General features: G+C 33.0%; 1 protein-coding gene across 2 annotated transcripts in view; it reads right to left on the bottom strand.

Annotated features, from left to right (window-relative positions):
* LOC129799256 (protein I'm not dead yet) overlaps window positions 1-24960 on the bottom strand; it is a 31445-nt gene extending 6485 nt beyond the window's left edge. Inside the window, exons 1-4 of one of the 2 annotated variants that reach the window (XM_055842981.1) lie at window positions 24226-24960; window positions 3611-3682; window positions 3405-3540; window positions 52-317 (exon numbers count right to left, since the gene is read on the bottom strand). In XM_055842981.1, coding sequence (XP_055698956.1) covers window positions 52-317; window positions 3405-3540; window positions 3611-3663 — 455 coding nt within the window. In that variant the 5' untranslated portion in view covers window positions 3664-3682; window positions 24226-24960. The remainder of the gene's footprint in view (window positions 1-51; window positions 318-3404; window positions 3541-3610; window positions 3683-24225) is intronic. The other variant, XM_055842979.1, reaches the window with a different exon arrangement.
* Window positions 24961-25181: the final 221 nt, after the last annotated feature.

Raw genomic sequence — 25181 nt, 5'->3', positions numbered from 1 at the left:
AGAAATGCATTTAAGATTAGTTAATGTGGGTATTGGGGTTAACATCCTCACCTTCGTTGACTGCATCCAATCAGTGAGATCACTTTGAGAGCCACGCGTTTGTGGAGATTGCAATATTCCACAGCTAGAGCTATGATAAGACCACCGATGAACATCAACATTGTCTCTTTCATGTACATCATGCAGGTTCTCTCTGTGTCTAGGACCCCCATTATGGGGAATAAAACCATTGGGATCATGGATGTGATTGCCAGGGGCAGGGCTTCTGTCACCCAGTAAACTGACATGAGAAGGACCACGTACATACATCTGTAGGCCTGGAATTTAAAAGCAATTGCATGAGGATTGCTTAAAAAAATTCCGGGTAGTCGGTTGTCCGGCATAGGGCTCCTTCCGGGGCACGATATAGGCAGATCGGTATGAGAGCGGGGCCGATTTCTCCTAAGAGCGTTCTTAGTGTTATACCTGTATCGTAGATGCAAGTGACTGCCCCTGTCCTGTTCGTAAGCTTTCTTTAATTCTAGAACTTAAGGATATTTTTTACCGATCCGATCGACCATGTCTGATCGGTAATGATCATTCCTACACATTAGGCATAACGAAAATTTTACGAACAGTAACGGACAAAGAAATTCGCATCTACGGTACTGCAAAGAACCCTGCAGCCGTCCCTTCGCTTTGCTTATGCTCATAGGCAACCGGGCTAGAAGTAACCGGACCTTCGCAAAGGATAGATCGTGTAAAGGATAGATCGTTGTGACCTTCGTAAAGGTAGATCATTGTTAGATCCTGAATGGATCTAACAATGTCTCAAATAGTCTCAAACTGGTTCTCGAGAATATTTACTCTATATTATTTTGCAGTAAAGCATTAGGGCTAGGAAACTTATGCAAAGGACCGCTTAATCGATAATCCTGATCCCTTAATCCTGCCTCATCCTAACAGACAAATTTTACAGGTTATTCTCGAGGATGACCCTGAGTCTATATGGGCCCTTAACCCTTTAAGGACGATTGGAATACCGGTGTCCCATAAAGAAAATAATTATTCCTGACTACCTAAAGTTATTTTTATCTTATGTCTGTACATAATTGTAAAGTAGAAGGTTAAAGACATCTAGAATATTTTTGCAAGTCTCTAGCTATTTGCTATGTATTAAATATTTAAACTCAAAAATGGCGAATTTTTAAATTCTCAAATTCATAATTGATTTTATTTATTTTTTTATATTTTCAATTTTTTGTAAGCAAAACCCTTTTGGCAATAGTAGTTTTTATAGAAAACCTATTAATTTCCATTTATTTGATGAAATCGAACTAAAATCGGATTTGATTTAAAGCCTCTGATTTTGATAATCGATTTCGTTTATATACTAAATTACATTAGCAACTGTCTTAAACTGTCTTCAGACTAGAGGTTCAGCCTATAGTTCCCGAAGGTCTCAGAACCCAAAATGGCAACCAATTTTATTGTTTTTTCAGAATCTAATAGGTCATTTGTTCTTATCCTTATCCTAAGCTAAATTTTTCCCAAAAAAAAACTGTGATTGATAACAAATTAGAGCAATTAAGCTATATGGCTAAAAATTAGGACTGAAACCCGTATTATTTTAATTTTAAAATAATTTTGAAAACTTTTTACAGGAATTAATTTGAAAAGTTTTTGTTTAATAAATGGATTATGACACAAAGAATTCCTAATTACCGTTTTTGATCAATCTTTCTTTCTTTAAAATTTTTAATCTAATCCTACAGAAAAATAAAAAAGTATTGTTAATATTTGTGTTCGAGGCGTTTAACAAATTCAAAAAATCCTTCCGAACAACGAAGCGGAGTACCTGACATATGTCACTTTGTCTCTCATTCATCTGAATAAGAAAACTATTCCTATATTAAACTTCAATCGGAAACATTTTTTGTGGATTAAATACTTAATGGAAATTATTTAATTTTTAAACAAATTTGTAATTGACTTTGTGTATTTCTTTCGCTAATAACTTTGCACAAAGCCAGAAAAACAAACTCTAAAAATAGAAAAACACTGTAAGTTTTTGTTACGTATGCAGTGCTTAATGTTATTAGCGCAGACGGTGATAAAGCATTAAATTGTTTCGTTAAAATGTATCTTTTTTTATATTTTTACGTAAATTGGAGAAAAAAATGCAATATTTAAGGACTTAAAAAACTTAAAGACAGTTTCAAAAAACGAAATTTTTATGGAAAATATGTTTCTCGGTATAAAAAACTTATAGATCAAGAAAGCTTTTTGGTATATTTTAAAACGTTTTAATTACACAACTTAAATTTTGAAAAAAGAAGTACATATCTGTTTTTAGGTTTTTAAATCCGAACCAGGGGTTTCCATACGTTTTTGAATAGGGGCACTGAAGACTGATGGCAAGTTTTTTCCTTATGAAAATTGACTTATCAGTCTGATATCGTGCTATCTAAAAATACAGTGCCCGCTTTGTAATCCGGATGATTGGAAGACAATATGACAGATGTCCGCTTCGTAATCCGGAAGGATTTTTTGAATTTGTTCAACGTCTCTCAAATATAATACAAGTTTTCTTTGTAGAATAAGATTAAAAGTTTTAAAGAAGATTAAAAAGTAACTCAAACGATACGAATTAGAGAGTTTGGGAACAATTTCGCAGCGAAAATAGTAACAGATGTGGCGAAAATAGGAACAGATTCGGCGAAAATGGGAACAGATTTGGCGAAAATGGGAACAGATTCGGCAAAAATGGGAACAGATTTGGCGAAAATGGGAATAGATTCGGCGAAACTGGGAATTCCATTGCCTTCTAGGTAAATGTACACCTCTTCTGACTGTAATATCTCCCCCTTGGGAGTACTACAAGCCATCCAAAAAAAGGTAATCACTGGTTTCATCTCGAAAACAATTTTACATACACGCGAATTTTCCGGAAGAACCCTCCCTCTTCAGCAGAGATTCTCAGCCTTCTCAGCTGTTGAATTCATTAAAAAGAAAAATATTGATGTAATATTATGCCCACGAGGCTCATTCATAAATAAAATGCGTCAAGAATTAAATAAACACCTCGCAACAGTGCGAAAAAGGCATTTGCATAAATGAATTTCATCTTCGTCCGTTTATTGAAATCATCAATGGTGTAAACATGATGAGAATCTATTAGTTTTTTTCTGCATTCTTTAGTGAAAATTCTATTTTTCAATTGCATGACGTCATTGGTTTTATTTTAGCAAATATAATTGAAATATCTTGTTCTCTACTGTTTGGGTTTAGGTATTCGAATTCGTCTGAATCGCGTTTTTTCGCTACTATCTTTATAAATGTGCTAAACGCATAATTTCTTAATTGCTTCTAATAGCTATGACGTGAGATGTAGAGGTATAGATAAGTAAAAGAATTTTTCTTACCGGTCCTTCATTTAGCAGAAAAACTGGCAGGAGGAGGAATGGCGTGAAGACGACCACCATCGATCTCCAGTACACTGAGATGAATTGTGAACATTTTTGTCCTGCACTCATTGGTCTCTGTGGTCTCTCCGGGAGTCTGCAGAAGAATTTTAACGAAATCTTTTTTTTAATTTCCCGCCAAAAATTTTCACTGACGAAAAACTCACGTAATGGCTTCATCGCCGTTGAGCGGCTTCTCTTCCTTTATCTTGTCCGTCATCGTTCACCCACGAGACACTCTGAAAAAAACAAATAACCAAAGGAATATGTTTTAAAAACATTGTCAATCAATAGTACAACTCCCACATAAAATCAATAATTGCCCCAATTGTCTTAAAACACCTTCCTGATTTTTATAGTGACGATATTATCGATAGGTTGGTCAAAATAAATTATTTAGGAGGGTGGTTACAATGCCAGAAATATTTTGGGAATACTTTGTAACACTAAAACGCACTCGTCATTTCCGTTTAAAATTTAGCCGAAAGCAAAACGAGTTTACATGAGTTTATTCACCACACGATCCTCTTTTGCCACTATTTAATTTAATTAATTCACAGGTGAATTTAAAGTGAGTGAATGACTTCATTAGGTGTCACCTGAATTTCCCACGTCAAAGGAATTGTTAAGCCACAAATATTCATGTTCATTGTCTTCGATACATGCAAAGATATATTAAAAACGTCGAAAAAATGTCTTTTTTCTTTCAGGGATACTAACATTTCTAAACAAAACTCAGAACATTTGAATGATTACTAATTTTCCAGGTAATTTTTCAAAAGTAACTCATCTCAATTACAAAAACTTGATTTTATGAATTTTACCATTCAGAAAATGCGACTTAAATGATCTACTGGAAACTGTACAATCAATAGAATCACGTTTTAGCACATGAGTGCACTAAAAACTCTTTATACAAAACAATAGATGATTTATCACTTCTCCTACAATAAATAATGATGATTACTATGTCAATTTAACTTAGTTTTTCTTATTTATAATTTTTTTAGCACATGGTTGTACTAAAATTATTTGTATAACATATGTGCACCTTTTACAAGTAAATAAAAAATTATTGAAGAATTATATCTTTATTAAGGGTAGTCTAAAAATACCACTGTACAGTTTTTTTTTAGTACAAATCAGGTGCGGTACAGTAATGTCCGAGAACTATTGAAATAACGTATTCTGATTTATCACTTCCTTTACAATCAATATGATCATTGCTACAAATTATCAATAGCTTAGATTTTATATATTTAGAATAATTTAGAACATGACTGTACTAAAACACTTGTAATATAAATGTGCAACTTCTACGAGAAGGTAAGAGAGATAGAATAATACTATGCAACTTTTAAATATTGATTTGTTCTAAGCAATAGGAATAATCTAAAAATATCCACCTATAGTTTTTTTTAGTACAAATACGGTGTGGTATGGTTGGTATGATAATGTCAGAGAACTTAATAAAACAACTTGTTCGGATTTATCATATCTTTCATAGTCAACATGATCATTACTACAATCAACTTTAACATAAGTTTTCTCTTATTTAGAATATTTTTAGCACATGTCTAAAAGTCATATAAATGTGGAATTTTTACGAGAAAGTAGAAAAGATACAAGAATAATATTTCATATTTTTTTAATATTTATTCGTACTAAATATCAATAGTGTTCGAAAAAAGGCTATGTACTGTTTTGTTTTGTTTTTTAGTACAAATCAGGTATAGTAGTGTAATGTCAGATAATTATTCAAACAACGTATTCTGATTTATCATATTTTTTACAACGAATATCATCACTACTCTGTCATGACTTTTAATTACATTTTTTACTTAAAATATTTTCAATACATGACTGTACTAAAAACACTTTTAATATAGCTGTGGAATTTTTACGACAAAATAAGAAAGATAGACGAATAATATTACATAATTTCATAATATTTGTACTAGAAATCAAAAGTGTTCTAAAAAAGTCTATGTACTGTTGTTGTTTTTGTTTTTTTTTTAGTACAAATATTGAAATAACTTGTCCCGAATGTTCACATCTTTTCTAATCAAAATATGATCATTACTACAGTAATCTCTTTTAGATCTTTTATTTTATATGAAATATTTTTAGCACATTGCTCTACTAAAAACACTTGTAATATAATTGAGTAATTTATTCACGAGAAAATAGGAAAGATAGAAGAAATATATTACATAACTTTTATGTTTTGACTTGCACTAAACATCAGACTGCTAATATATTGTTCTTTTTTTAGTACAAATAGATTAATACGCTAATTTCAGAAAACCATTAAAACACCTGATCCTAAATTACCATTTTTTTAACGACAAATATGATTATTATTAAAATCATTTTTAACTGCGACGTTTTTTATTTGGAACGGTTTTAGCACATGGCTGTACTAAGAATACTCGCAATGTTGATGTAAAATGTTGGAAGGAATAGTAAGAAAAATAGGGAAATAATTTTAAAAAAAACTTAGTAAATGTTGATTTTTATTGAACACTAAACGTGTTTTAAAAATGTTTTCAACATATTTGTTTTAATACAAATCAAAAGCTGTTCGGTAATGTCAGAAAAATAATGTAAACATTTTCAGTTCTATATAGATTTGTCTCATGTGTAAAAAATTACAATGATAATCGTCAATTTTTACTCAAATTCAATCCCTTCAAAAAGAATTGCCACTTCACCATATACTTCGGGAGAGAAAATCACTACGAATTTTTTAAATACTTATCTTCCTGGAATTCCCAAGATATGAGGTCAAACTCCTCAAAATGTGTATTTGAGCATAAAAGCAACATTCCCAGCTGATTTGAACTAGTTCAGACTTGCTAAAAAATCCAAGACCTCTAAAATAAATCAAATTTTGAAGTTAATGAGTTTGGCTTACTAATTATAGCTCATTTTCCCAAAATACATCTCAAATAGTTTCTGTGAGTATATCAAACGATGTGATTAGAAATGTTAAAAAAAAAATATGAAGTAGGGTCAAAGGAAGATCTATTGGCACTTTAAGAAATTGTATCATAACCTGTTGGCACCCTCATTTTTGCAATGAAAAAATTTGAATGACTAATCTTTATATTAAAAGGCAGATTAATTAAAAAAATATAATATTATTTATTAGGAGTGATTTTTGTAAAAAATGGTATTTTTGACAGAATTTTGACGTTTCTTGAAAATTACTACATTAGAGTCTCGCTATAGTCCATATTTGGTTCCAGATTTGACACTTGGGTTGCATTATAGTCCATGACATTTTTTTAAAATTATCAACGACTTTTAGTATTGAAATTGCTCGACGGCTTCCACTTTCTTTTACGATTGTGGTACTTGTCCTCGCTCTCTTCATTATGGATTACAATTACAACAACTACTCAATTAAGTTTGCTAAAAATATTAAAATAATTATGAAAACATTGCATGTCGCGTACTAAAAAACATAACCTCAGTGATTTGAAATCAACGGTCAATAAATTGTGGACTATAGAGCGATGGCCTATAGCGAGACTCTACTGTACCAATTTGTAGGGCTTTTAGATACATTAAATAAATTCCAGTATTTCGACGAAATTGCCAATAGGTGTTTCCTGTCGAACAGGTGCTCCTTCGACCCTATTAGTTCCTTCTTTATTTTTTGAAGAATCGTTTTAGTACATGTCTGTACTATTTTCTAATTTTGAATCCCTATCAATCTTAATGAGTCTCCTGGCTTCTTTGTAGACAGTTTCAAAAATCTTTAAAACAACGCACAAAGACTAACAGGACAAAAGGAAATCATATGAGTAACTTCATCAATAACTAAATTGGGTCATGAAGGCAGCATCAAAACGCAATAGAAGATCGATATTGTCTTAATTTCCCTTGAAGGTTACACAGAGACGAAGCTTGATTGACTTCGAGGCATCCTGGTTTAAAGGAATAGAAACTTTTCCTGAGTGTGGGAAGGTCTCTTTTCCCTCAAGACCATCCGAAATCCACGTGGTGTTGTGAGTTAAAAGCACTGTCTAAGAATAGAATATTACACGAAAGTGAGGAGAATGGAGAAACCCCTCTTGGGTCAACCTTGTATTTCATTTTCAATGCAAATGTCGTGAATTTTTGAAGAGATAGAGAGCAAAACATCGTTGTTGTGCCCACAGTCTGGCACTATAATAATATGAAAAAAAAATATATATAGACGACGCATATCGACAGGCCGTGATCCACTTTTCCCCATCATACAATTGAGAGCTTTTAAATGGTGGGTTCTATAAAGTAAAAAGTAACGTCGATGACGTTAATTCTAGCCATTACGCCAATAATAGTCCAAATGATAACATATTACACTTAATATGTGCATTTATTGCTCATGCATCTGGATGTTCAGTAAAATTCATAACTCACATTTATCAGCATGTGAAAATTTTTATCAGTCTGCCCAAGAGTATCAGCATGAATGAATTATCTGTATTTATTGTTATGTTTCTCGTATTTAATTTAGATTTTCTCAAATACAAAAGAAAAATCCTAAATTAAGACAATTTAACGCCGCATGTTTGTAAATTCTCACCGGCAATTAACGCATAACTCCTCACAATGTTTTGCATGAGCTTTTGTATTCTTTGCCAGGAGCTTTGTTGTATTTGCAATGGAATTTCACCGGCCAAATCTCTCAACAAATAGTGGAGTACATTGCCAAAAAAACCCCGGCAAAAAAAATTAATTGAAAGCACATGAGCAGATTTTTTGGAAGATCTCTCTACAAAGTGATCATACGATCATCTCAGTTAGTGACAAACTTTTGGAAAAATCTCAGACCAATGCTCTTATGGGCATTGTGTAAAAAAATTATCAACATTTAATAAAGCATGACAAGAGATTGTATAAATATTGGGTCGGAGGACGATCACAAAAAAAGCTTCAACGCAATTTGTCGCCTCGAAAATAAGAGAGAAGGAAGAAAAAAACATTATGAAAAGTGAATTTTTAAATTTGTTACTGTCACAAAATTACATAAGAAAATTAACCTTGTTGGGTAGGAGGAAGAAAAAAAAAGTCGCTAAAAATTGAAAATAATCTAAATTGGTGTTGACGAATTTGACGGGGACCGTGAAAGCTTTATCAGCTCAACCTTCCATTGCCATGGACTTAAATCCTCAACCGTCAAACTTGGGAGATTAAGAAGGGTTGTTTGTGCGCAGACTTGGCCACTTAATCTCACACAGTGTCTCTAAGATAAATCCATGATGAGAACATTATCAAAATTCTTGCGAATGCCAAAAAGGTAGATCACTTGCACAAAGTCTAATGGAGCTATTACATTAAAAAAAGCATCCTAGACTTTGCGAATTGCTCGATCTTGTGGCTTAAGGCGTCTACACATTGGGAGCAATTTTCGTCAAAAATTGCGTTTTTGACAGAAATTTGACGTTTCCCCTTACAACGCTGCAGGGAATTTCCTTAAAAAAGCAATTTTTGACAAAAATTGCTCCCAATGTGTAGAGGCCATTAGATGCTATACTTCAAAAATACTTTCGAATTATTTACCGTTTACAGGTTCTCAACCGATTTAAACCTAATTGTAAATTAAAACAAAAATCATACCGAAATCTTCTCATTGTGACTTTTATAATTTACAAATAATCGCAATACAGATGGAGTATTTAAATAGTTTTCTGGGTTCTCTGACATTAAAACACAGTTCCTTTGTACTAAAAAAAACTAATATTTTTAGAACATGTCTTAAGTGTTCTAAAAATCAATTATTTAAAGACTTTTTGAAGAAAATTCCAAATTTTTATTCTTTTTTTTTTCTTGTAAACATTACGTATTTATGGTTAATAATTTTAAATAAGTTTTTCTGTTCCTGTAAATAAGAATTTTTCCCTTTCTGTCGAACAGCCACTTTGGCTTGACAGGGGGTTTTCTCTCTCTCTCTCGCAAATGGTCTGGCCAATTGATTCTTCAATCTCGTTTTTGTATTCACATATTATTATAAATCACTATGATCTGTGAGAGAGATGATAAATAAATGAATGAATGAATGAATTTATATTACAAGTGTTCTTAGGACAGTCATGTGCTAAAAATAATATGAATGAAGAAAATTTCGGCTAAAAATATATTCAATAATATTGATAATGATTGAAAAATGTAATAATTCCGGATAATCCTGACATTATCGTACTGCACCTGATTTGTACTAAAAAACGGTACAGTGCTGCTTTTAGAAAACGCCTGATGTTTAGTACAAATCAATGCTGATTAAGTTTTCTCCCACTAAGCAATTTCTCTTGCACATTTATATTCCGATTATTCTTTAGTAGAGTCATGTGTTAAAAATATTCTAAATAAAGACAATCGCAGCTAAAAAATGATTATAGTAATTTTATAAATCACGTCAAAATCTCAGCTGATTTTCCCACAGTTTCCGGTGACGTACGGCGTTGTTCTGCGACTATAAACCAAATTTATCTTTTTTTTTTAATTTTCTATATAGCACGAGATATTATTGTTTTTTTACAATGTGGGTCAATGTGGTAGTTGGTTTGCTTTATTTCATCCGTCTGACTTGGTTAAGTCTTCTTAATCAAATTCTTTTGTGCGTATCTTGATCTTTAATCCCAAGTGCGCAGGTGTCGTTTGTTTTAAGACACCACCGAGGGGCATATTGCATAATTTAAATTTTCAAGATCAAAAAATCATGGAAATTCTGTCTTGCAGTGTGTAAATTATTTCCCTTGATCTTAAGAAGCCTGATGGAAAAATAGAAGTAGGGTTATGTTAGGTTATGTTCATTGAACTTGACGGGTTTCATTGAATCTAAATTCATTTCTATGAATTTCTATGAAATACATCCCGGTATTAAATTTCTACAACTTTCTTTATGTTTTCAATGATCCGTAAGCCTTCCCATTCCAATAATCCGAAAAAAAATGTTCAAGAACATATCAAACAGTAGGGTTATTCACATAAGCAATAAATGATATTTGAAAGGGGAAAAGCCCTATTTGAATAAGATATTCCAGGAAAGAGATAAGCAAAATGCTAACTTATCGCCTTTTTCTTTGATTGAGAGAATGTGGTCTCAATGTGCACAAAGTGGTCGCTAAAAGATAAGAAGCTCTAATTGCAAAACTAGCCTGGGGCTTTTCCCGCCTGATTTCCAAGCCCCTCGGCTAACCGCGAGATCGCTTTCGTAAGCAACTGGCTAAAATTCGAAGTGGCGGAAAAAATTAATGTGATTTGCAAAAAAAGACCGCTGTAAGCCAAGTACTTTCGCCCCATAATTTGCGAAAGTGTTAAAGACCTGTGATCACCTGGGGCATTGAAAAAAAGTGACTCTGATCACATTCCTCGCCAATCGAGACCGCATTCCCGCAAGGTCAGCCTTTTGGTCATCCCATGCCAGGCATTTTTGCACATGACCATCTCCACCCGCTCTTCCCGCGCTTTTGCGTCACTACCTCACAGGGAGGGTCATCTTTCGCGGTAATTTCTCAACTCTTGATTCTATTTCAGGTTTCTTTGCCAAAATTCTCTGTCTGACTGTGAACCTTGACGCAGATTTTTTTTTCTAAACAAATTTGCCAATTTCCTCCACGCAATTTCGACTTTGACCGAACAAGATGGTTTTGTCACGTGGAGTAAATTTTTCCGATAAAAAGTGTAAATTTCACAACTAATTATGACCTATCAGCAAAGTCACATCTCCACAGAAAAATTCTATTTCTATCTTTTTGCCTCAATGTTGTGCGCTTTGGACGTGTAATCAGGGAATTGATAGGTGACTTCTTCACGTGCTTCTATAATCTAAATTGCCACACCCCCCTCACACCTCCTCCCACACCGGCAGTGACATTAAATCGCGTGTCAACTTTTACTGCAGAAGCAAATGAGCAACAAGTCTCATTAAAATGCACTCAACAGTCCCTGGGAAAAATTCGTGATCGACTGGAAAATGCAACAGGCTCATGAATGGGCTTTGCACGAACTAAAATGTTATTTTCATAAAAGATAAATCACAAGAGGAAGTCCGATTGACTTGTTTACAGAGACGAGAGTTGGAGAGAAAGATCATATATTGCGCAAGTGGAATTCTGTTTTTCAGTTGGTTATAAATAAGCATCAGGAACATGAGAAACTCTGGTAGATTTCTTCCAGAAATTTATTAGAAATGTTTAGATAAGAGAATAGGAAATCTTATTGAAGATATTTTTGACACTGTTTAAGTTATAATTTTACACTGAGAAAAAAATATTAAGAAAAACGGAAATTAATTTGATCAATTCAGATAATGTACAGTAGAGTCTTCTAAATTCGAATGCTCGGAGGGTATTTTTGACATTTCTCACCTCCCAAATTCGAACGATTTTTTTGAAATTAATGAAATTTATTTGAGATTAAATTGTACCTTAAATCAAATTCCCGTACTTTCTCACAAGCTTTAGTGGTAATATACTTCCTTTTCATTTTATATGATCATTATGTATGCAAACATTCAGGAAGCAGCACATAAATATGATTTTCATTCATCCAAAATGCGATTTTTTTTAACATAACCTCACAATTGACATTTTGAATCCAAACGTCGTTCGAATTTGAGAGACTCTACTGTACTAGAAATAATGGAGGTAGAATGTTCATATTTTAAGTTTTTAACACCCCAGCAAAACTTCGTTCTGCAATTCCGCAATTTTTCTTCTTCTTCCTTTTTTAACGGCCATCATTCAAAAACCGCACTAGCGATCGTAACGGCAAATAACCAAAGCTATCAAAATTTGTCTCGAGTAAGCGAAGTCGCACACCCGTTACCTAATGGCTGCTTCAGAAACGGTTATTTCAAATCTATATATTTTATTGGAAAAATTGATGAAAATATACTTAATGAAATCAAATGAATAATTTTTTCATAAATAATAAATAATTTTAAAGGCCTCAGCTGAAAATCACATCGTAAATTTTTTTTGTTCTCAAGAAAATTCTTGTACAATTTATCAAAAAATGCAGAATTTTCGGTCGGGATTATGTTTAATACTGCTATTTAATCCTTCTCTATAGACAGCATACCCTCGCAGTATTTATATATATATATATAAAATATATTATGAAAATCGTGATTATAAATTCTACCAAGTTGATAAATAATTTCAGAGAAGATATTCCAAGTCAATTTTGACAGAACGACATCTTGAGGAAAGTGCCGAAAATTCATTAAATTTTCTGTAGAAATTCTGCAGAAAATTCTGCAGAATTTTCATACAACGATCGTATCCACCTTCAGAACAAAATTCTGCAGAAATTCTGCAGAATTTTCGTCAGTTACATTTTCAAATCTGACGAATTTCTGCAGAATTCTGCAGAATTTGCCGGGTGGGACATTGATTGATGATTTCTGAGAAAAAAAAGGCAACACGAGGTAAAATGCTATCAATTACACGTTTTAACGGAATTCGAAAATCTACCGAAAGCCTAAAGTTCAAGTTCACGTACTCACCGGTTTAGCGCTAGCCGTTCTTCTATTTCAAATTTTCGGAATTCTTGATATTTCAATCATCAACAATGTCAACAACAGTGAATTTTTGTGTAGTTTTGTCAAATTTCAGGATGGCAGAACGTTTTAATTAAAATAAAGGTTCTTTTGATGAACTTGCTCACTTTTGTGTAACTCGTTGGTTCAAACGTTCGAACTTTCAACGGTTTTTTAGGTTAAGTTCTTTCTAATAGGGGAATGTTGGTATGGTTCGCACAAAGTGAACCTTCAAACAACGCAAATTTTCTCTTTGTTTGCAAAGACCTAGTTCGCCATTTCTTAGCCATAAGATAGATAATTATTAAGGCCATGAAACGAGATGAGAAATGGTAAGTCAAATCTCTGTTAAGAAAGAGAATATTCGCATCATTTGAAGGTTCACTCTGTGCGAACCTTCAAATAGAAAATAAATTCGTATTAAAAATTAAAGAAAATATTATCAAAATCGATGTGATGTCAAACTTTCAGTTTGTCATTTTAGGCACAAGCTTAGCATGACTTTCGGCGAAGAGAGAAAAGTGCAACAAAATGTATTTTTACTTCTGTAGAAACTAAAAATCCTTTCCCACCAGAAATTTGTGTTTCAACTACTTACACAGAAAAAAATATTTCGTAAAATTATTTGTAAATGTTTGTGGAATCTTATCGGGAACTTACGAACCAAAAGGATGTTAAATTTAGTACATATTCCACAAACATTGTTCGTAAAATAATCACTTGACAAGCCATTTTTGTTCTTTTGCAAAACGTTGTTCTTAAATGTTCGTGAACTTACAGAAAAAAGTGTTTATAAAATTTTTTCATTTCTTCGTATATTTTTTCCAGACAAAGAAAAATGTATAAACAAATGTTTGTAAAAGAACAAAAATGCTCGTCAAATAATCATGTGACGAACAAAGTCTGTGAAAAGTACAAAATCTTACGAACTTTTCAGTGGGTTTCACGATTTACAAATATTTCGTAAGTTCCTCGATAAGTTCCCAGAAGGTATTTACAAATATTTACGAACACTGAGAAAAAATAGAGGGTGCGATTAACTTTTTTTCCTCGTAACTTTAACATTTTTAGGTGTAAAAATATTTCAACATTTTTTAATGTTAATTTTACACCTAAAAAGGGTAATATTTACACCGATTTCGGATCAGTACTGCAGGATAAAATTAATATTTCCGGAATGTTATTTTAACTTTTTCGGATTTCTCTCAGTGAATAATTTGACGGAATATTTTTTCTGTGTAGGCATAGATAAATTATTGAAAAATATTCAATTTGTGGTGAATATAGTAACTGTGTAAGTTTCATTGAATAAATAAAAATATATAAAAAATTATTTTAAAAAAAAATTGCTTTCATATTAAATTATTTGATGGAATAATTGTTTTTTCTTACCAAATAAGCACTAATTTTACATTCATTTTACAATTTTTCTCAGTGTATGGATCTTTGATAAACATGACTCATAATGATTATGACCAAAATTACCAAGTTTAAAATTTTCCTTTAGCAGAAAACTTTGGTAAATTTTATGCTTTTGTTAACCTGCGGGGTCACTGACAGTTTTGATCTTCTTCTATGGAAACTAATTTAAATTTTAAATGTTAGAGGCTTATCAAATATATTCATTTAGCGTATGAGAAAATCTCCAGACACCTCTGAAATGTGCCTAAAAATGTTCTCTGACGCAAAACTAATCAAAAATGCTCTTGATTTTATTGATCTTATCGCACAAAATCCACTGCACCGCATCTTTCAATTAATTCTATTTCTTCTGAAAATGTAAAGCACTGAAAATCTCAACTGAATAAATTTCCATCGTTATGATGGTTTAGGTGAAAAGCGCAATATGAGTAAAATGAGAACTCTCGCTGCTCTGAAAAAAAATCCTGATGACGCAACAAATCGCTTAAAGTGGTGTAAATTGTCCAGTAAAAGTAGCACATTTCGCATTTTCAGAATAATCGTCATTCTAGATAGCAATTATGTGTGGAATATTTAAAAATGGAAATGGCAAAGGCAAACAGGTTGGAATGCACGTGGATCAGGTGATATAAAGGTCGCTGATTTTGCAAGAGAAAGAGTTTGAGATTCTAAATCCGAAAGAATATTGCGAAAGATTGGCATTTCCCGCGCACAGAAAATGATGTCTTTTGGAGTCATATCGCATCCAGAATGAAGGTCAATCGACTGATACATGCTGATAAATTATTTATTAGAATTTATGGATGGTGTCAAGTGGTTTGCAACCAATCGCGTCTTACCCGGCTGACCAGTTGCAATCGGTTTATGCTTAGTAACTTGGAAAACTGATATTTTGTTTAAAGAAATTATTCGTAAGTGATTCTGTGAGTCATTTTTAAAGTCCTTAGTTATGTGTTAGAAACTTGCTAGAATTGAATTTTATATAAACAGGTCTTGAACGACCAGAAATTAGCATAAAACTTAAAACTTTCTTTTTCTTTTAGCTGTCAAAGAACAATTTTCCGAATAGGGTTACTAAACGATGTTTTGAGATTCTTGAAGATTTTATTTTACACTAAATTTTCAATTCGAATTAGGGTAAGTGTGCCAAATTTCGGCATAGTTGCATGTAAGCGCCAAAGTCTCAAGTTTGAAATATAATATCTTTAATAGAAATTGATTTTTTTAATACTTCTTTTTAAGAAGTGTTGCTTAGAATCTTGTAGACAGTTTATCGTCTTTATTTACTATAAAATCATTCTTAATACATTTTAAAATGAATAAAAATGTAGACATAGCTTTGGTGCCCTATTTCGGCCACCTTCATTCTCATAGTTCCTTGCCCTTCAGGAATTCTTCCAATGCCTTTTTCACGTCATCTCGTTTGTCGAAGCTACACTTTTTGTTATTCTTTTGCATTGTATAATCTCTAGAGTATGTAAAAACTAAAATTTCATGGAAATTTGAGGAACAAAAAAGGTGGCCGAAATTGCAAGCTGGCCGGAATTAGGCACACTTACCCTAAATAGAAAATAATAAGAAAATCTAGAATTCAAGTAGCAGAGCAGAAGGTAGTCCTGTAACTTCTGTAATTTAAACCAATTCAAGCTATAGTTATTTACTTTATTTGCTTTACTCAAGGCTTGAGTTTAAAAAAAAAGTCAAAAAATCAGTTGCAAAAGCCGAAGAAATGACATTCTTATTTTTCGATTCGACCGCATGATGGCCGAAGTACTTCCTGTTCGAATTTCGATATATCTTAACTGTCAAAACGTGTCTGTTTTTCATTTTATGGGGAAAATCAAACCAACAAAAGGGTAATTGCATTATAATCCCCCTCATAATCACTGAGTAATACTTTTAACAGCTTCTTACTGTGATATTTCGTTAAATTTTTCCACCTTGTATAAAAATTAATTTGAAAATTCAAAACCGAGTTTCAATTCTTCTAACATCAACGACTATTTTGTGTAAATAGAGTTCCAGTTACCTTTAATCCAAGACACATGATTGAGTACCCTTAATACTAGATATTACTAGGGCAAAATACCAAGGTAATTGTACCTACTTATAGATTACTTATTGTAACTTAAACCTGAACAACATTGAACGAGTTAGCTAGTACAATTAGTATTTAAAAAAATTGTTTTTAAATACCATCTTTCATCAAATTCTTAATTATTTATTATTTCAAAAATGTCGAACAAATATTGTGGAAACTGATAAGAGGTTAATTTAAATAACATACAGCTTAATATTAAAATAAAAACTACTTTATATACATCACAGACTAGCGTTATTCAAGGATTCAAATTAAGGTAGGTTTAAATTTTTAACGAACACTGACGTAAGTCTTAAAACCCATATGGCAACCCTTCATTTTAGTTCAATGAAGCCAATGAATCAATACAGTAGACTCTCGCTCAATCGGCTCTTTTCCAATCGGGCGACAAATTTTGTTGACAATTTTCACGTTTAATTATGAAGCTAATTCGCTCAAATTCGCTATAGTTCTTCCTATTTTATCGAGATTCTTTATAATTGAGCGGTTTTTGTGGAATTTACAAAGGCATGACGGTCAATTCTATCGCTAAACCGGATGACATTTTGCCCCATATTCCCGATTGAGAGAGAGTCTACTGTATTTTGATTTTCCTGTTTCATTAATTACTCTTCATAAAGCAAACTCTCTAAAAAAATTTTTTAAACAAAAATGTCAATCAAAATTGTCGACATCAAAGATATCCCTCAAGTTTTCTCAATGCATAAAAAAAAGTCCTGACGAATACTAATTACACGAATTACTTTTCAGGAACTTAAAATAAATTCGTGGTTAGACGGGTTTCGAGCTTTAGCAAATATTTAAATTGTAATACACGTTACATAACGTCTTTTTTTCTTACTGTCTCCAATGTGTATAATTGAAATTCATTTTCCATGCGGTGTGACTAAGAAAAAAAGATGAGATTTCTATGCTCAATGTCTTGAGTCAATCTCATGCCGATATGCGCCACTGATTCCAAGCACATTGTCTCCCACTGACCCTTCCGGAGGTCAGAGAAAATCCTCTGATTGGCGGGGGAAGTCTGTCGATTGCATTGACATCTTTCACCCCCAAAGATGTTTCTTATCAATCAAAAGTCTGGGAGTCTTGTTTGTCTAAGTCTATTTTGTGTGACGCAATCCCGCGTGAGGAGAAAAGTTTGGTTAGAACTGGGAGTTAATTGGGCAGAATGACACACTTCGAGGGGTGCTCAAGTGAGCGGGACTATGGACCACTTATCTTTATGAGTATTTTACGTAAAAAAGTAATTACATAATTCTTTTAGGAGTTGCAGCATTCAACGTCTGTGATGAAATTATGACTTTGACCTTACTTTTCTGGAATCTCAATTTTCTCACATTTTGCAGAATACATAAAATCATAAGGAAATTCAAATTTAATTCTCCAGAAAAAAATTTCCTAAAATATCATAAGAATTTTTCAAGACTTCTGTAACCTTTGTAACTGTAAGATCAATCAATGAACTTGTCCTCTAAATTTCCATTAGTATTTGTAACTTGTAAATTAATCTTAATTCTTCGACAAATATTTACATGGAAAATTTCGCTGTTGCTTTATAATTGATCATATAGCCACCGTAACTATATTAAGCACTGAATCAAAACATTTGTACTATCAAATAACGATGGATTGTAGAGTGACAAATTGTTGATTCAAGTCATTTGCTCTTTACCCCTCCAATCCACAAGACACCAGTAAATTACGACTGGAACATACCCTATCTTACTCCTGTCAGAAATTTTAATATAGCTAATTTAAAAAGATTTTCTCTCCCGAAGTATAGGCTTAAGTGTTTATATTTTTGAAAGGATTGAATTTGTCAAACTGCACGGTAAAAGAAGTTTGTTTTCCACCCCTGTTTTTCGAAAGCTTTGCTTTAATTATAGTACTTAAGGATATCTCTACTAAAAGCAGGGCAGCAAAGTCACTCATTAAGTGCAAAAAATTGTGCAGCGTTTATCCAAAGTTGGCTGCTTTTGAAAGAAAACTTTTAAGAAAAGTATATGGTCCTGTCGTGGATCCCCAGGTATTTGGAGAATTCGCTGGAATGTAAAGCTTTACAGTCTATATTGACGAAAACTTGTCAACCCATTAAGAACGAGTAGGACACCGGTGTCCAAAAAACAAAAAAAAAGAATTTTTTGACTATAAAAAGTTAGGGTAAAGTGATATAATTTGGAATTAGTGTTACAAGTCGAACAATTCGCTGGTACAAGTTGGACATGGCTTTTTTCTTGATAAATACAGTACAAAATTTGTTTTAAGCACAAGGAACCAAATTATAAAACTAAAGCATTAAAAATATACAAATAAAAATAAAGTACTAAATTTATCAAGAAGAAAATCCCTGTCCAAATTGTACCATTATTGTCCAACTTGTACCACTTTACTTTATGTTGTCCTATAAATAGTCCGAAAATTAGTTTTTATTCGTCCTTAAAGGCTTGATGTCGTAAAAAGTATGAGGTTGCAATGGACCGGGAAAAGAACAGTTGAACGACAAGGTGGATCAACCGGATAGAGGGAGATTTGGATAAATTAAAAATAAGAAACTGAAGGAAGTTAACAGGAGATCAGGCGGAATAAAGAAGAGTCGTGAGTGAAGCAAAGATGAAATGTAGTGCCAATATGAAGACGCTTATCCATTTCTAAATTAAATTCATCACTTTCATTTTTAGAAGTGTTTTGCAAACAGTTCAGGAAGATACTTTGTTCATTTAAGCCATAGACGAGCACGTTAAAATTCCTGCTGAATCGGAAAAAAGCAAACTTAAGGTCACAGTAGGTAACTCTAAGTTGTCATATTGGTTCTGACAGGCCTGTACTCTATTCAATACTAAATAGAAATAAAAATCATAACCAAATAGAAAACCCAAAGATTTTAGCGTTTAGAAAATTTCTTCTAGTTTTTAGAGGTTAGATAATATGTAACCTTTAATTTTAATAAAACTTATCAGCTAGATAAAGAAAAATATCTTCACAGAATGATACAGTTTTAAGTATAGTTCAAACCTTTAAAAAATTAATTCGGAATTTTTATGTTCCCATTTATTTTTCTAATTTTACCAGAAAGCATACGAATAGTGCTACGGGTACCAGTTTGTAAGCGATCAGCTGTTGAAGTTCTCAATGCTGTATGTCACTCGGGTTGAATTCCAAGAATTTTGGAAAAGTAAACAATTTTTGTTCGAAATCTCTTCAATTTTTTTTAGGAAAGATTCCGTATATGTTTTAGCAAAATCATTGTTTTCTATAATTCTATATTTCTTATTCTTTTTTTTTGTTTTTTAACTACATATTCTAAATATTTAACTATTATTTTGCGCGGTTCTTCTTATTTTTACAACGGACAATATCAAATTCACATTAGTGTTTCTATTAGCTCATCTCTGATACGTCATTTACTTAAATTCGCGCCATTTTGAATTTCCTGATGATCAAAATTAATTATTCTAGAGGGCCTGGCGGGTTTATTTCTCAACCGATTTGATCAATATTGGATTTATTTGAAAGGTCTTGGAATTCCCAACATATCTGCATCAATTTACTTTGCTTGATACCCATCTAGAGGCTAAACGGTAAGAGATAGCGACTTCAATCAAAACAAAAACATTCATAATGAAACGTATAAAGCATTTAAATTTTATTTTTCTTATCTTAAACTTAATAAAGCAATACAATTATGTATTGAATACCCCCTAAAATCCTCAAAATAATGAAGTCAATGAAAATGATAAACTCTAGAAGGAGAAGCAGAATTAAATCGTAAATTAGACTTTCGCTATCGTTTTTGGGTTGATGTCGGAAATGGTAAATTGCTCACCCTTCGACACAGTAAAAGCGGGATTCAGGGGCAGAGAGGGAAGAAGGTTAACAACCCGCCTTTTAAATTGATTTCTGTGAATTTGTGGAGTGTACAGAGAATAGGCGCGAAATGGCCATAAAGCACCAATGAATCGATAAGAACCCCTCAATGAATTCAATTGAAAAGTGAACCATTGGCGAATCAATAGTTTAATTGGAGCTTTTGCAGCTTTAGCTTTGATGGGGAATGAGGCAGAAACTTTGAATTGTGAGGCACGTGAAAGAGATGGGGATGCAACAAGTGGATGATGTATCTTTAATGGAAAAATTCCCAGTGGAAATCCTCCGATAAAGCCCTACGACTGCTTTCAATCCTAAATGGAAAATCATGGAAATCAATTGTCAAGTATTTTCTCCATTGTGCAGTGCTAGTTCTATTACAAAGTTTTATCGGACAATTTCCGTTGTTGGCCCAAATCGATAAGATAAAAGACATGGAAAAGTGTGTGAAGTGGAGGAATTTTGCTACATATTAAAAGAATTTTCCTTCTAGACTCTGACGGTACAAAGTCTCTTGGTGGATCGTTGATAAACTTGTTTTATTTTTTCATGTTCTATTTGGCACATTAATTGCTTTATTTGGGCCTTTTTAAGATCACTCAGAAAGGTCAGAATTCCACGCAAGATCTGTGGAAAATATTTTTGAGAGATTCTGCTTCGGTTTTTTTCTGCCTCCGGGGAAATGATGTTTTAGAAAAAGACGGTCAAAGCATTAAAATGAAGCAGTTAAATTGGAGAGAAATTGAGCACGAGTGGCTCGAAGTGTAGTGTATCAGTTGAGGAGGATTGTATTAATCTTAACCCTTTAGCGCCGATGTGATAAACCCTCGATATGATAAGAAATTATTTGTTTATCACGTTTTTAATCATTGATGTATTCTATTATCAGAACGAACGTACGAGGGGGATTCAAAATTCAAGGAAAAATACTCAGACAGTTCCTGGTCAGAGCTCTGTACAATAAATGTCTGCAATTTGAAAATCTCATCTCTAAAGCATTATCTCTGTTAAATTAAATTTTTATTCCCATAAAATATTAAAGTTCCAATGATTGATTGGCAGGTATTTAAAAGGTTTCAAGACTCTCATAGCTCTAAACAATTAGAGAATGAAATAGGAAAAACTTAAACAAAATGCAAGAAAAATTTTGACTTAGGGTAAAGTGGTACAAGTTGGACAGTGGTACAAGTTGGACAATGGTACAATTTGGACAGGGCTTTTCGTCTTGATAAATTTAGTACTTCATTTTTATTTGCATATTTTTAATGCTTTAGTTTTATAATTTGGTTTCTTGTGCTTAGAAACAAATTTTGTACTGTATTTATCAAGAAAAAAGCCATGTCCAACTTGTACCGGCGAATTGTCCAACTTGTAACACTAATTCCAAATTATACACTTTACCCTATTTTTACTTGAATATGAAATAAAATAAATAAAGGGGTGTCAAAGCGTATCAGGCTTTGCGAAGTGCTCGAACTCGTGACTTAGATGCTATACCTCAAAAGTACTCTGGCAACATTTACCATTTACAGGTTTTTAACCGATTTATAAATCACTCATAAGATCCCACAAAATCGTTTTAAAGATAATACAACAAAAAAGGTTCACATCCAATTCGAACACATTTCCCAAAATGTGTTCTAAAAAAAAACATTGCCCAAAATACACCTCAGGAGTAGTATAAATTGAATTTCAGATAAAAATTAGCCTAAAACCGATTGGAACCGATTCAGCCTTATCATAAATCCAAGACCTTTCCAACGGGTTCAAATATGAAACTATTCCGTTGCGAAATAAGCTTTCTAGAGCCTTTTTATTCTTTGATTCTGAAAAATCGTTATTAGTAATTATTCAACGGTATTTTCAAATAAAGAAGAAATGTCCACTTGGGTAATCTATAAGACATCCGAAAATGAAAAAATTCGCACGAAGTCTTTTCGAACAATCTCACTCAGCGAACATTTAAACGGGGTGATTTTCTTTCGAAATCCCATTTTCAAAATAAAATATCCTATTATTCTTTAGCCTGATTTCCATTAGCCACATTTTAGCGCACAAAAATATCCCTCTTCGAAAGCTCAGTAAATAATGTTTGAATTTTTCGAAAACATAAGCTTTCAAGAGTATTCTTCAAGAAAACTTTAAAAGTCTAGATGTCGCAAGTTGTTGTGAAATAAATAACTTAAATTATTTAAAGAAAACAAAAGCAATAGCTATGATTGCAAATAAAAATCAAGTATCAAATATTTTGCGAAATTTTCCAAAACAATTTTGACATAATTAGGACCACTACCATATCGATGAATCATTTAAATTCCTTTTAATTGCTATAGTTATTGATAGTTAATCTGCCGCCAGATTTAATATTTTAGCCAGGACACACTAGGGGAGATTATATCAGTCTCTGAAGATATTTTATCTCACGAACGCCAAAGGCAAATTTTCCAAGACTCACGAGTTCACAGCACATTGGGGTGTATTTTTATTTTTAAATATCTTCATTTAGAAGGTACAGGCAATAAGGCATTCCTTTTACATTTTTAACTGTAATTGCAACCAATTCAAAAATTCTTCGAGGAGTTAAGAATGAAGTGGTTGGAGAAAACGCTCTACATTCGGATAACTGAAGCTTCGGACAAGTCAATTTTTTTATATGCTCTTAATGGATTTGACCCATGGCTCTTGTGAGAAAATTTGACACATTGAACTAGCTAATAAATATTAAACAATATTATAATGCTTCAAAGTCATTAAAAACATAGGGGAAAGCGCGCTACCTTCGGACAGTTTAAACTTCGCACAATTCATTTTTTTCAATGTGGTCTAAATTAATTTGACCCAATATAATATTGTATTTTAACACTAAACCTACCGATCGTTTTTAGTCGTTTTTCTGTCAAATGACAAACCGCGGTAAGGTAGAATACTCAACAAATTTGTCTTGGAAAAGAGCAAAAAATTAAAATTTAAACACTGAAAAATATATTACATGTATATTTTAAGAAATTCATAAAGTTTGATAGTGACATTGTACCGTTTAAATATCTGTTAATTTTAAAACGGTCAATTTGACCGGGTCTTGGTAGGTTTAGTGTTAATAGCTAGTCCAATGCCTCAAATTAAAATAAAATGCTATGGGTGAAATCCATACGGAATATAGAGAAAAAATTGAATTGTGCGAAGCTTCAGTCGTCCGAAGGTAGCGCACTTTCCTCTAATGTCTTATGAGTCTTGGGTCAACTTTAGATATCAGTGAAAAATCAATTATTTCGACTTTGTGATCTTTTTAAATAAATTTCCAGCATTAAAGGGTTAAATGAATCATCACATCCTGAGGAAGCTGTGAATTGCGGGGGAGGCGGTGGAGTACCATATGATTGAGGATAAATGAGAAAAAAATTGATGAGGGAGACAGTGGAACATCTTGCATGGTTTATTTTTATCACAAATCTATTTTTCACCATCACACGTAGTCACATTGCGTCACTATTGCGAGATTTCACGCACTTGTATCATTATCTCAAAGTCTTCCAAGACTCTACAATAGTGCCCTATTAAACCTCTTGGAGTTTGGATTTGGTATATGGGTTGGGCTGCACTTTCTACTCCACCACAAGAACTCGTGACACACAATTTTTCTAAGTCATACCTTTATCGCACCTTCCCAAAAATACAATTTCAAGAAAAAAAAACCACGAGGTTTGATCCAATCCATCAATTGCGTTAAGAAAAGCGCTGAATACGGTAACTTCCTTATCGATTCTTATTGATACCTTATTCCTCGCACTTTGTGACTTTGTACATTATTTTTAGATTACAATGTAACTACAGTAAAAAGGCAATTGAACACTCACTATAGCTGAAAAGGCGATATCCTCCTTCCAAGATGGTTCTTTCTGTGCAGAATGCTGCCGAAATACCGCCAAAATTTTCTCTTAGATCACCCGCGATTTAGTAACTCCCGATGAAAATCACTATAAAAATTTAGGAGGTTTAGCTCTTTTTTGGAGAATTCCACCAAAGAAACGAGAAAAGGAGGAATTTGCGCGAAAATAAAAGAGTGGATTTTAGTATCGAGGAACGTTATTCATGAAGAAAAGGCACCGAAAGTGTTCTCAGCACTGAAAAACTCAACCGCACAATCTCGAGTCCACGACTAACTGACGATGTGCCTCTTAACAAAAATACATTTATTGTGGTTCGAAGGCAAATGCAGTGGCTGTATAGTCCCCCCAAACACTCACACACCATCTCCACAAAAGTCCCACACATCCAAGTCCCGAAGCTATTACACTCAACTAAATGTGTTGGGTACCCATTCGTACGAAATTTTTAACACATTTCTCGATCCCGCAGTGAAATAGAGATGGAAAACCAGAGAAAGAGTCAGAAAAAAAAGTATCGACAATTGCTGAGAATTTTTTTTCGGGCTTTCCTACTGAGATTTCAGGTCAGAAGATGCGAGAACGTACCTTCGGAGATGACCCTCCAACTCGCACGTCAATCACACTGAATGGGAATTTGCGCCTAGAGATCGGGCCCTAAGACGCAAAATAATTCATGAATTGAACGAGGAGAAAGACCACGTTTCACTGTTTATCTTTCCTGACTTCGCAGTAACGCACTCGCCAAGGTGAGAACATTTCACACTTGGAGTGTACAAGGAGCGATCCTTCATGTCTGGTCGGGTTTTTTTTTAAACATAACCTAGATCTTAAGTTAACAGTTTGATGAAAAAAGTTGTCGGTTTATAAAGTCTAAGGGATTCTGCACATTCAACCAGAATGCAAAAAAAAGTTTAGCCGAGACA

This window comes from Phlebotomus papatasi, chromosome 1 (genome assembly GCF_024763615.1).
Source record: "Phlebotomus papatasi isolate M1 chromosome 1, Ppap_2.1, whole genome shotgun sequence".
NCBI classification, from domain to species: Eukaryota; Metazoa; Arthropoda; class Insecta; order Diptera; family Psychodidae; genus Phlebotomus; species Phlebotomus papatasi.
The sequence above is the reverse complement of the archived record's forward strand: the minus strand, read 5'-3'. Positions and strand labels throughout refer to the sequence as shown.